General features: G+C 50.5%; 1 protein-coding gene across 1 annotated transcript in view; it reads right to left on the minus strand.

Annotated features, from left to right (window-relative positions):
* Positions 1-920: 920 nt before the first annotated feature.
* The window catches only part of Ctsh (cathepsin H), a 31,907-nt gene continuing 19,969 nt past the window's right edge, over positions 921-12,858 (minus strand). Inside the window, exons 8-12 of the mRNA XM_045160999.1 lie at positions 11,816-11,897; positions 10,895-10,963; positions 4,971-5,077; positions 2,390-2,515; positions 921-1,295 (exon numbers count right to left, since the gene is read on the minus strand). Of these exons, the coding sequence (XP_045016934.1) occupies positions 1,220-1,295; positions 2,390-2,515; positions 4,971-5,077; positions 10,895-10,963; positions 11,816-11,897 (460 nt within the window). The 3' untranslated portion in view covers positions 921-1,219. The remainder of the gene's footprint in view (positions 1,296-2,389; positions 2,516-4,970; positions 5,078-10,894; positions 10,964-11,815; positions 11,898-12,858) is intronic.

Raw genomic sequence — 12,858 nt, forward strand, 5'->3', positions numbered from 1 at the left:
GGAAGGCTGAAGAGCTCAGTCTTACGCAGGTCTTGAGCAGGTAACCACAGCTGCTATGAGCTATGAATGCAATGACCACGTCATTCCAGGAGACTAACGTGTTCTCTGACTTTCACAACTGTGCTGTTTGTGTACTTGCATGTGTGGGTGTGTGGGTGCGCACACAGACACACACACACAAAGTGTTAAAAAAAAAGGGGGGGTTGCTAGGTGTGATGACGCATGCCTTTAATCCCAGCACTTGGGAGGCAGAAGTAGGAGGATCACCCTCGTGAGTTCAAGGCCACCCTGAGACTAAATAGTGAATTCCAGGTCAGCCTGAACTAGAGACACTACCTTGAAAAACCAAACAATAAAAAAAAAATTTAAAAGGGCAGTGAGTGTTGGGGAGAGGACTCAGTATTTAAAGGTGCTTCCAAACCTACTGGCCCCAGTTCAATTCCCCAACACCCACATAAGGCCAGATGCAGAGCGGCCAATGCACCTTATGGCAGTGGGAGGCAAAGCCAGAATCCTAAAGCATGCAGGTCAGCTTGACAAGCCTGCCAGGAGCAAAAACAAGGACATCCGAGGTTGTCCTCAGAACTCCACACATGTGCCGTGGCATGAGTGTGTGTGAGTGTGTGTGTGTGTGTGTGTGTATGTGTGTGTGTGAGCAGGCCGTGCATGGTGGCGCACACCTTTAATCCCAGCTCTCAGGAGGCAGAGGAAGGAGGATCACGATGAGTTCGAGGCCATCCTGGGACTACACAGTGAATTCCAGGTCAGCTTGGGCTAGAGCGAGACCCTACCCTGAAAAACAAAAGAAAACAACAAAAATTATAAAACTGCTCTTCCTCATGCGTTCTCAGCTTTGCCACCCATACCTGGGCACACCTAGTGCCTCCCTCTTGGAAGACAGAATGGAATGTCAGTGGGAATCATGTCCAGTCCTGTGCCCAAGACAGGCCTGGCCCAGGAAGGCACTGGCTGCATGTTTATTGAAGAAAAGACACAGGAAGACTGCTCTCAGTCCCTGGGGGTTTGAGTCAGTGAAAAATCACACTTAAGGCACTAGGCTGGTGATGCCTGGCATGGGGGTGGCCCGCCTGCTGCTGGTGGACTCCTCTTCCTCACTGTCCTTAGGTTTCCAGGCTCCGTGCAGGAGTGAGGGAGGGGAGTGAGGGGGACTTCCATGCACAGCGGGTCTCCGGCAGCCAGTCCCCTCCGCAGTCCTGGCTCACACTTGGGGGATGGGGTAGGAGGCGCAGGCAGCCAGGCCACACATGTTCTTCCCCCGCTCGATCAGGAAGTACCTAGGCAGAGAGAAGGGGCTGAGCCGAGGCAGGCATCCATACCACAGATCTTTCTAGAATGCTCTGCTGCTCAGCCAAGATCCAGCTCCAGGGGGATTAGGCCCTCTGAATTTATTTATAGAACTAACTTAACAGTGACACCGGGCTTCTTTAGCGGCAGGAAATGACTGGCCTTTATAAATAATGTCTTCTTTTCTCTCTTTGGCCTGAACTCTCTTTCTTTCTTCTTTTTTTTTTTTTTTGGTTTTTCAAGGTAGGGTCTCACTCTGGTCCAGGCTGACCTGGAATTAACTCTGTAGTCTCAGGGTGGCCTTGAACTCACGGCGATCCTCCTACCTCTGCCTCCTGAGTGCTGGGATTAAAGGCGTGCGCCACCACGCCCGGCTCTCTTTCTTTCTTTTTTTGAGGTAGGGTCTCACTCTGGTCCAGGCTGACCTAGAACTCACTATGTAGTCTCAAGGGTGGCCTTGAACTCACAGTGATCCTCCTACCTCTGCCTTGGAGTGCTGGGATAAAAGGCGTGCACCACCACGCCCGGCTCCCTTTCTTAGTCTATCTGTATCCTACTACGCCCCAGGATTGACTGTGGATCCTTCCTAACCCTGGGACCCACTGAGGTCATCATAAAACTCTCCTTTTCAAATAAGGACATGGGGTCTGGAGGAGAGACACAGACACCCACATATATATATTTCCAGGCCTGCTGTTTCCAGCGACCACCTCTCCCCCCCTTTAAAGAAGAGGCTGTCACTTACCAGGAACAAACCTGTTGTCTTAATTGCTCAAAATGAGACTTTCCCAGAGGTTGGCTTTGTCCCTGTAGGCTGTTGAATTCTAGGTATTTTCCATCTGTGGCTGCAGACCCCACTGAACCACTGATTTCCTGTTCTTGTGGGGACCTGGGGCCCTAGCGGGGGTTGCTAAGAGGAGCGGGGCTGAGGTGGTGACAGTCCCATGCCCCCTTCCCTTGGCCTGGCTAGGGCTTGCTCCCCAGCTCCATCAAGGAAGCTGTCACTTTGAGGGGGAGAACCTCCAGACACACCTTGAATAACTCAGGCCTACCCCAGTAGTGGGGGGCCCTGCAGGCTGCTCACCCTTTTGTTCCCCAGTGGGTGCCCCAAGAGTTCTTCACAATCCAGTAGGGTATCCCGTCCTGTTCTCCATAGCCAACAGCCAGGACGGCGTGATTGACCTTATCCGGAGTTTTATGACAGGAAGTGCTGGAAGTGAAACAGAAAGAGGACTGAGAGGATGGGAAGGGCCAACGGGTGGCGGTCCCACTCCACAAGGGCTCTCCGAGTGCTTCGTAGCTAAGCTTCCCATGGGGGTGGGCAAGGGGCCTGCCAGCCCTGCCAGCCAGTGTTCACAGCGGACACTTCTGACTTCTGACAAGGAAGAGTCCCCAGCACAGAGCTGGTATTTGAAAGCAGCTACTTTCTCTTTCCTGTTTTCCGTCTCCATTTATTTTTTCTTTCTTTCTTTCTTTCTTTCTTTCTTTCTTTCTTTCTTTCTTTCTTTCTCTCTCTCTTTCTTTCTTTGTTTTTATTTATTTGAGACAGAAGGATAGAGGGAGAGAGAGAATGGGCGCACCAGCACCTCCAGCCACTGCAAACGAACTCCAGATGCATGCGCCACAATGTACATCTGGCCTATGTGGGGCCTGGAGAATTGAACCTGGGTCCTTTGGCTTTGCAGGCAAAGGCCTTAACTGCTAAGCCATCTCTTTCCTTTTACCTAACTTCCTTCCTTCTTTCCTTCCTTCCTTTCTTTCTTAGAATCCCTTTATTTATTTATTTATTTATTTAAGAGTGAGAGAAAGAGAGCATGGGAATGCCAGGGTCTTCAGCCACTGTAAATGAACTCCAGACACATGTGCCATCTTGTGCATCTGGTTTATGGGGGTCCTGAGGAATCCAACATGGGTCCTTTGGCTTCACAGGTAAGTGCCTTAACTGCTAAGCCATCTCTCCAGCTCTTTTGCTCCTTTTCTTTTTCTTTTTGACCTTGAGCTTCTGATCTTCCTTCTACCTCCTGAGTTGTGAGATTGCAATTATACATCACTAACTACACCCCATTCATGCAGCGCTGGGAATCAAACCTGGGGCTTAGTACATGCTACACAGGCACTCTTTTAGCTGAGCTGCAACCATTGCCCCATCTTAAAAAAATATTTTTGATGTGTGTGTGTATGGTGCATCCATATATGTGTGCAGATGTGTGCACCCTGGGTCCGTGTGTACAGAGGCCAGAGGAAGATTTTGGGTGTCCCTTTCTATTTCTTTCCAGTCTTATTTCCCTAAGAAAGAGTCCCTCATTGAGTCTAGAGCTCCCTGTTTTTTCAGTTCCACTAGCTGACCAGGAAGCCACAGCAACTGATTCTCCTCTCTCTGTCCTCCTGAGCTCTGGGGTTAAAGGCGTGCACAACCATGACTGACTTTTTACTTTGTGCACTTGGCTTTATGTGGGGAATTGAACCCAGGTAGTTAGGCTTTCCAGGCAAGGCATCTTAACCACTGAACCGTCTCTCTTGCTCAATATCTTTTTTTTGTTTTTGTTTTTCTAGGTAGTGTCTCACTAGCCCAGGCGGATCTGGAATTCACTATGTAGTCCCAGGGTGGCCTCGAACTCACAGTGATCCTTCCTTCTGTCTCCTGAGTGCTAGGATTAAAGGCATGCGCCACCATGCCTGGCTATGTTTTTTTTACGTTTTTACTTATTTATTTATTTGAGAGTGACAGACAGAGAGAAAAAGAGGCAGATAGAGAGAGGGAGAGAGAATGGGTGTGCCAGGGCCTCCAGCCACTGCAAATGAACTCCAGATGCATGCACCGCCTTGTGCACCTGGCTAACATGGGTCCTGGGGAATTGAGCCTCGAACTGGGGTCCTTAGGCTTCACAGGCAAGCACTTAAGTGCTAAGCCATCTCTCCAGCCCTGTTTTGTATTTATTAATAGGGTCTCACTCTAGCCCAGGCTGACTAGGAACTCACTCTGTAGTCCCAGGCTGGCCTTGAGTACACAGCAATCCTTCTATCTCTGTCTCCAGAGTGTTGGAATTAAAGGCATATGCCACCATGCCCATGCCCAGCTTATGCTGCACTTTTTAAAAAAATATTTTGTTTTGTTTTTAAAAGATTTTATTTAGTTAGTTATTTGAAAGACGAAGAGGCAGATAGATAGATGGTAGTTAGAGAGGGAGAATGGGCACACCAGGGCCTCTAGCCACTGAAAATGGACTCCAGACACACGTACCACCTTGTGCATCTGGCTTACGTGGGTTCTGGGGAATTGAACCTGGGTCCTCAGGCTTCAGAGGCAAACATGTTAACCACTAAGCCATCTCTCTGGCTCATCTTCAATATTTTGAGTTTTCTTAAGTGAGTTCAGCCCTTCCTTAGAGGTTCCTTAGAGAGTTCTGGGCTCAGATTATGGTCTTCGTCCTCACTTGGCCACATGGCTGAACTTGTGGCCACCCTAAGACGAACTCTCTCCTCTTCTCTGGGATAGAGACTCTGATCCGTGACACTCAGGGCTGCGTGAGGACTAACTGAAGGAACACATGCTTGGTGTCATGAGCTGGTCTTGACTCCTGTGCAAGGAGTCAGGGCTGAACCTGAGGCTCATGTGTCCAACCAGCCCTCCCCACTTCCTTCTTCTTCCCTGGATCCCAGCTCACCTGGAATAGACACCGCTTTTATACATCATGAAATCTTCAGTCACCTCAAAAGCAAAGCTCACGGGGTTGTATAGGGCCACGGCCTCCACCATCGCTTCCTCATCGTTCTGGGCACAGACACAAGGGTTGAGATATATATACGCATGATGTCGGCCATCCCCTCATCCCACCTTTGGCCCTTTGGTCCAAAGTAGAGACTAGAGGCCCCGATCTATGTAGGAAACCTGGAGGAAGAGAGCAACAGGCAGACCCTGGAGGGGAGAGGGCACTGCTGCCTGCCCAGCAGAACCTGGGTTCTGGGCTGCGGTATGCAGGCCCCACCTTCTTACGCAGATTGCCAGGGTGCTTTGGGTTGATTTTTTTTTTTTTTCAAGGTAGGGTCTCACTCTGGCCCATGACCTGGAATTCACTATGTAGTCTCAGGGTGGCCTCGAACTCACAGCGATCCTCCTACCTCTGCCTCCCGAGTGCTGGAATTAAAGGCGCGCACCACTAAGGCCCAGCTCTTTGGGTTGATTTTTGAAAAAATATTTTATTTATTTGAGAGAAAGAGAGAGGAAGATAGAGAGAGCATGCACCAGGGCCTCCAGCCACTGCAAACAAACTCCAGACACTGCGCCAACTTGTGCATGTGGCTTTATGTGGGTTCTGTGGAATCAAACCTGGGTCCTTTGACTTTTTTTTTTTTTTTTTTTGGTTTTTCAAGATAGAGTTTCGCTCTAGCCCAGGCTGACCTGGAATCCACTATGGAGTCTCAGGGTGGCCTTGAACGCATGGCGCTCCTCCTACCTCTGCTTCTCAGTGCTGAGATTAAAGGCGTGTGCCACCACGCCTGGCTCTTGGTTGATATTTTGAGACCATCTTGTGTGGTCAGGCTGACCTGGAACTCCTGATCTTTCTGCTTCCACCTCCCAAGTGCTGGGAGGTACAAATATGCCTGCCTTTGATGAATTTTTAAAATGTAGTTTTATTTTTTAATATATTTAAAAATTTGTATGGTATTTATTTGAGAGAGAGGCAGAGAAAGAGAGAGAACGGGTGCACACCTTCAGCTGCCGTAAAGGAACTCCACACGCGTGTGCCACCTTATGCATCAGGTTTATGTGGGTCCTGGAGAATCAAACTTGGGTACTTGGGCTTTGCACGCAAACACCTTAATGGCTAAGCCTTCTCTCTAGGCTGAATTTAAAATTTAGTAATTTTTTCTTTTTCAGGGTAGAGTCTTGATCTAGCCAAGGCTGACTTGGAATTCACTATGCACTGTCAGGTTGTCCTCAAACTCACAGCCATCCTCCGACCTCAGCCTCTCAAGTGTTGGGATTAACGGTGAGTGCCACCATATCTGGTGTAATATGTGTTCATATATATATATATTTGGTGCTGGGATTGAACTCATATTATAAAAGCTTTCTACCACTGAGTGTATACCAATATGCTGGACATTTTTCTTTTTGAGGTCATCCCAACAGACTGACCTTTTTTGTTTTTTAAATGCAAGAGAGTAAGAGAGTGCGTGAGAGAATTGGCACTCCAGGGCTTCCAGCCACTGTAATCAAACTCTAGATGCGTGTGCCAACTTGTGTGCACGTGCAACTTTGCACACTTGAGTCATCCTGTGCGTCTGGTTTACATGGGACCTGGAGAATAGAACATGAGTCCTTAGGCTTCGCAGGCAAGCACCTTCACTCCTAAACCGTCTCTCCAGCCTTTTTTTTCCCCTTCTTGGTGCCAGGGATCAAACACCAGTTTTCTATGATTGAGCTACAGCTTCAGTGCGTTTGGGTTTTGATCTGGCTGATAGCTCTTCTTTCCAAACTAAACTGGCTCTTCTGTGGCCCCTGGCTCCTTCCTGGCTCTCTGATTGGTTGTCTTGGTTTCCTGCCCTACATCCTCTTACAGGCATGGTATGGACTTAGTCACTGACTACTAAGGGTCTCTGCAGTGTGCCGAGATGGGTGGGACGTGTTTGCCCCTAGGATTCTCTGCACCCATGAAGTTAACCAATGGGGCTTCATTGGTGTAACACAGGGCTTCTAAAACCATGAACAAATAAAATTTTGTTGGGGAGGACACAGGAAGACCCAGCCAAGACTGTGGGCCTTCTCAGTGGGATCTATCCCTTCATGAGGAAAGCAAGAACAAGGGAGTCATGACAGCTTCTTAGAGGCCAAATGAGAGCTGCGGTCGGATATCCCTGGGGACCCTCAAATATATCCCTGGCCAAGTTTCAGTCCTCAGTGCAACTCCATCAGTGTTGGTGGGGTGGGTGGTTCCCAGCAGCAGGTGTTTTAAAATGTCCCAGTTAGGAAAAATTGGGTTAAATGGAGCAATAAACAAAATATCCAGGAGTTGAAATGAGGCTGGAGGTTCTGTGAGCTGAGCCAGGGACCTGAGGCGGGAAGGGAAATGCGTGAGGGGACTGAGTAGCCAGGCGTGATGGCGCACGCCTTTAATCCCAGCACTCAGGAGGCAGAGGTAGGAAGATCACCGTGAGTTCAAGGCCACCCTGAGACTCCACAGTGAATTCCAGGTCAGCCTATGGTACAGTAAGACTCTATCTTGAAAAACAAAACTAAAAGGAAAAAGTAAGTGGGGGGGGTACCTCTATCCTGTCACCCATAGGCAAGTGGTTCCTTTCAGAAATGGCAGAGGCCTTGAGAAGCTAGATGGATCAGCACAGATCTGGGCCCAGGAGGCCTGCCTACATGAGTACCAGAACCTCCATGAGCTGGAACCATTCCCACAGCTGTCCCTTACCCTGCCTGCAGTTCTGGCCTGCTCCTCAGGGCCCAACAGGTGTCCTGACACAACTCTCCCAGGAGCCAGGCAAAAGGGACACTTCCGAGTTCCTTATTCACTTCTCAGTGGAATACAGTGGCTCAGAGGGTCAGCCTTGGAGGGTATGTTAGAAACAGTTTTTTTCCCCCCCCTGAAGGTGTTATCATCTCTATTATTACAAGGTATGGGTGGTGTGCTGCTGGGGTGGTCACCCCTGGTTCTGGAATGATGCATCTCAGTTTGAATTCAGTCCCCATCTCCTAGCTTGCACAGCCTTGGGAATATTATTTAGCTATTCCGAGTCTCAGTTTTCTCATCTATAAAATGAAGGCAATAACCACATTGACCTCCCAGGTTATTTCGAGACAATTCCTGTCAAGTGGTTATACGGTGCCTCTGATCACTCCATAAACCCAAACTGTTATTACCAGGGAGGGCTTGGCACGGGCTTCAATTAAATTGGCAGCTGTTCTCATTACAGAGCTGGCACATTTGTGACCTGCTTATGTTTATTGAGCACACGCCGCCTCACTTTGTGCCCTCACCTGCACACGCCATGGAGATTTCTCACTTCCTACACAACCCTCCTGGAATGAACCCATGCACACCCAACCCACCAGGGGCTGGGGGGAGGGACACTCACTCACGTTCACATGTTTTCTTGGAAAAGCAGAGAGTGATGGCAGAACGCTGCCCTTCAAGCATAACTCTCATTATCAGAGCAGCTGTGGGCACCCCCAAGAGACTCCCCACAAGATCAAGGGCCTGTTGACATTTCCTCATAGGAGGGGCAGGGACAGTCATTAGATCCTCAACTGAGATTCCATCCGCTCCCTCTCTCCTGTGCTCCTCCCAATTATTATGTAATTATAAAAAAAATCATTTATTTGTTTGCAAACAGAGACAGAGTGAGAGAGAGAGAGAGAGAGAGAGAGAGAATGAATATGGGTACACCAAGGGCTCTAGACATTGCAAATGAACTTTGGACAGATGTGCCACTTTGTGCATCTGGCTTTGTGTGGGTACTGGGGAATTGAACTAGGCTTGTTAAGCTTTGCAGGCAAGCACCTTAACCGCTGAGTCATCTCTCTACCCTCCTGTTACATAATTCTACCCTAGTTATATGTGCTATTAGGAGTTGATAGGAAATATCTATATGTACATATATACATATATGTACATATGTATATATATTTATACATACACACACAAGGTTGGAAGATTAACTGAAGGATGTAGGAGGGGCTTAATCTATGCAGCTCCAAGGAAGTTGTCACCCATGCTGGGGTGGGACTTTCCCATGATGCAGCTGTTTGGGAGCCACATACACTCCTCACCCACGCCCTTAAAAGTAAGCCCAGCAAACTCATTGGTTCACCAAGCCAGAAGCATTGGTGCTATGAGTACTTTGGTTTGTCATTGGTACTTTATCTAGGATGAGCAGACATTTGTTCATGTTTCACCAGGATTTAAAATTTTTTTGTTTATTTATTTATTTGAGAGAAGACAGAGAGAGAGAGAGAGAGAGAGAGAGAGAGAGGAAGAGAGAATGGGCACCCCAAAGTCTCCTGTCACTGCAAATGAACTCCAGATGCATGTGTCGCCTTGTGCATCTGGCTTTATGTGGGTCCTAGGGTATCAAACCTGGGTCCTTTGGCTTTGCAGGCAAGTGCCTTAACCGTTAAGCCATCTCTCCTGCGCACCCCCTTTTTTTATTTTGGTTTTTCAAGGTAGGGTCTTGCTCTAGCCCAGGCTGACCTGGAATTCACTATGTAGTCTCAGGGTGGCCTCGAACTCTCAGCAATCCTTCTACCTCTGCCTCCCAAGTTCTGGGATTAAAAGCATGTACCACCACACCCGGCCAAAAAAAATTGTTTCTTCAAGGTAGGGTCTCGCTCTAGCCCAGGCTGACCTGGAATTTACTATGGAGTCTCAAGGTGGCCTTGAACTCACGGCGATCTCCTACCTTTGCCTCCCGAGTGCTAGGAGTAAAGGTGTGCGCCACCACGTCCAGCCAAATTTTTTCTTTCTTTTTTTTTTTTTTTTGGTTTTTCGAGGTAGGGTCTCACTCTGGCTCAGGCTGACCTGGAATTCACTATGTAGTCTCAGGGTGGCCTTGAACTCACGGCGATCCTCCTACCTCTGCCTCCCTAGTGCTGGGATTAAAGGCGTGCGCCACCACGCCCGGCTTAAATTTTTTCTTTTTAAAAGGAAAAAGAATTTGGTTGGCTTCACAATCTGAGGGAATAGTCCATCATGGCGGGACAAGCCATGGCTGTAGAAACGTGAAGCAGCTGGTGATATAGCTGTTGTCAGGAAGCAGAGAGAAATAAATGCTTCACGAGGAAAATTTAGTGTGACCCTGTGTTCTCCCATCCACTCGAGGTGAAGTGGTACTAGGAACTCATCTGGAGACCATAGTTGACCACTGTGTCCCTCAGTCTGGGTGCCGGGGTGAAGCCACGGGCACAGGATGCGTTCAGCCCTACTGAATCCATGACCAGGCTGCAGAAGGGAAGGAGATACACACTATGCCCTTCAGATTTGGGGGTGCTGTGGCTGCACAAAACCTGGCCTATCCTGACTAAGAGACATCCATGCTCCTCGCAATCTCACACGCAGACATGACACCCTCTCATGGGGTGGGGGCGGTCACTTGCATTTTTAAAAAATACATACATACATACGTATGCATTTTATTTTTATTTATTTTGAGAGACAGAGAAAGAAAGAGGCAGGTAGAAAAAGGGAGAGAATGTGTGTGCCAGGGCCTCTAGCGACTGGACATGAACTACCTCGTGCATCTGGTGCTCACGGGCACTGGGGAATTGAACCTGGATCCTTAGGCTTTGCGGACAAGTGCCTTAGCTGCTAAGCCAGCTCTCCAGCCCGCCACTTGCATTTTGGACAGGAAGACAATCACAAGCATGAACCCTTGTGCAGACCTGCTCAGAACCAGAGGACCCCCGAGGACCCCCTGCCTGGCGCGATCTCCCTCCCCGTCCCCCGGCAGTGGCCCAGCATCCCCCCTCTGTAACGTGCTTCCAGGAGGGGCTGCCCACCAAGGCCTGCTGGCCCCTGACAGCTGGAGAGCCGGGCCTGCCATCAGGACCCATTTCCTGGCTGGAGGAGGCGTCAGCACTCACCAGCGTGATGTTGGCTACATCCTTGACAAATGCGATGGCCTTCTGGGGCTTGAACTTGCAGCGGCTGTCCTGTTGCGAGCAGCGAAGGAGGGGCATGGGAGTCAGGTCAGGAGCACTCAGCTCAAGGCTGAGGCGTCAACCCTCCCACGCATATGGGTGGCGTTTCCCAAGCAGCAGCTGCAAGCACTACGGCCTTGCCGACAGGCCCACCTCCGAGTCACAGGCATCTCTGTCCTCAAGGAGTCCAGAGCCTTGGGATAGGAGGCAGTCTTGTAATAGAGGCGAGCAGAAGCAGGGCTTGGCAGGACCCCAGGCAGAGGACTTCAGACAAAGGAAACCATGTAAGAGCCTGCTGGAGGGACAGTCAATCCAGGGATCAAGACTGACTAGAGACAGGTACAGAGGTAAGGTCACTGGACAGGACTAGAGGGAGAACAGGACCTGGTTTTGGGGTGCCAAGAACGACTGATGCAGTTTAGGAGGGGGAAGGGATGGGAGATAAGATGGGAAAGATCGGCCTGGGTTGGGGCTGGGGTGGGACAGGTCACAGGAGGCTCCAGCGTGTCCTGACTGCCGATATGTGGGCACGGCTGGCCAGAGAGGCCAGCTCAGTGTCTGCCAACGAAGAGAGGCCAAGCTCTTGCCTGGGGGCGGATCACTGGAGCCAGGAAGGCTCAGGGCAGGCTGGGTTGAGGTGAGAGGGTCCTGGAGCAGGGGGACACTCAGGAGAGACAGATAATGCCACAGAGGTGGGGGTCACAAGAGGCCGCTGGTGAGGGCAGAGGGCTCGGGCAAGCAGAGGAGGAAGACCATGAGGAGTATGCATTCTGAGCTCCAGCAGCATGGGGAGCAGGACTGCAAGCGAGGAGGGTGGCCGGAGTGGAGAAGGGCGGAGGCCGCGCTGCAGCCAGCCAGCGTTACCTTTCCCCGGTAGGGGTAGGCGTCTTCTCCCATGATGCCTTTGTTGTACAGGATATACTCGAAGGCCTGGCTGGGAAGACCTCTGCAAAAAGCGTGTACAAATCAACCCACCTGGGCCTGGAGACGGGAGTGGGGCCTCAGTGATGGGGTCTGCGTGATGTTTGCCCTTGCCTGGCTTACTGGGGCCTTGAGGGGTGTGTGTGTGTGGGGGGGGGGTGTGCACAGAGACCTCAGAGAGGCCAGCTGTGTATCCCCAGTCTTGGGATCGTGCTCAGTAAACTCATCTGGCGGGTCACATGCGCCTCCAAGGGTCAAAGACGTGGTAGGCGAGGCCCTTCAGGAGGAGCCAGCAGCCCCTGAGACTAAGAGAACCATGGTCACCACGCTGCCATGTATACCACACAGCCCTGTGGGTGGGTGGGTGCACCATGGACATACAGCCTGACCTCTCCCAGGAGCCCCAGGTGATAGGTTCAAAGAGATGGGCCACACCATAAGGGAGGGGCGATGCTTTATGGGGACCCTCGGGGGACTTTAGGTGCCCAGGCCACAAAGCTGAACTCAGGCTCCGGTTCCAAAAACGTATCTTTTTCTTTTTTTCTTTTTTTGTTTTTTCGAGGTAGGGTCTCACTCTAGCCCAGGCTGACCTGGAATTCACTATGGTGTCTCAGGGTGGCCTCGAACTCATGGCGATCCTCCTACCTCTGCCCCCCAAGTGCTGGGATTAAAGGTGTGCGCCACCACGCCCGGCCAAAAATGTATCTTTTTCTGTGGCATCCTACCTCGAGACTGAACAGCCTCCCGCCCATGCCCAGCAGTCCCCATCCTCTTCCACCTTCGTCCTTCTCCCCACAGCCCGGGTCACCACCTGGCCTCCTCTGACATACTGGGCAGGGCCCACCTGCCCTGGCAGTTCTGCTGGGCACTGGATCGCCTGTGTCTGGACCCACGGGGTGGCTTGGTGGGAGCTGGCATGGAAGTGTTGTCCTGAACCAAAGGAAACTTCTGGAGAAATGGTGGGCCTTGGGCACAGCCAAGAGTCA

Source organism: Jaculus jaculus, chromosome 10 (genome assembly GCF_020740685.1).
Source record: "Jaculus jaculus isolate mJacJac1 chromosome 10, mJacJac1.mat.Y.cur, whole genome shotgun sequence".
Lineage (NCBI taxonomy): Eukaryota > Metazoa > Chordata > Mammalia > Rodentia > Dipodidae > Jaculus > Jaculus jaculus.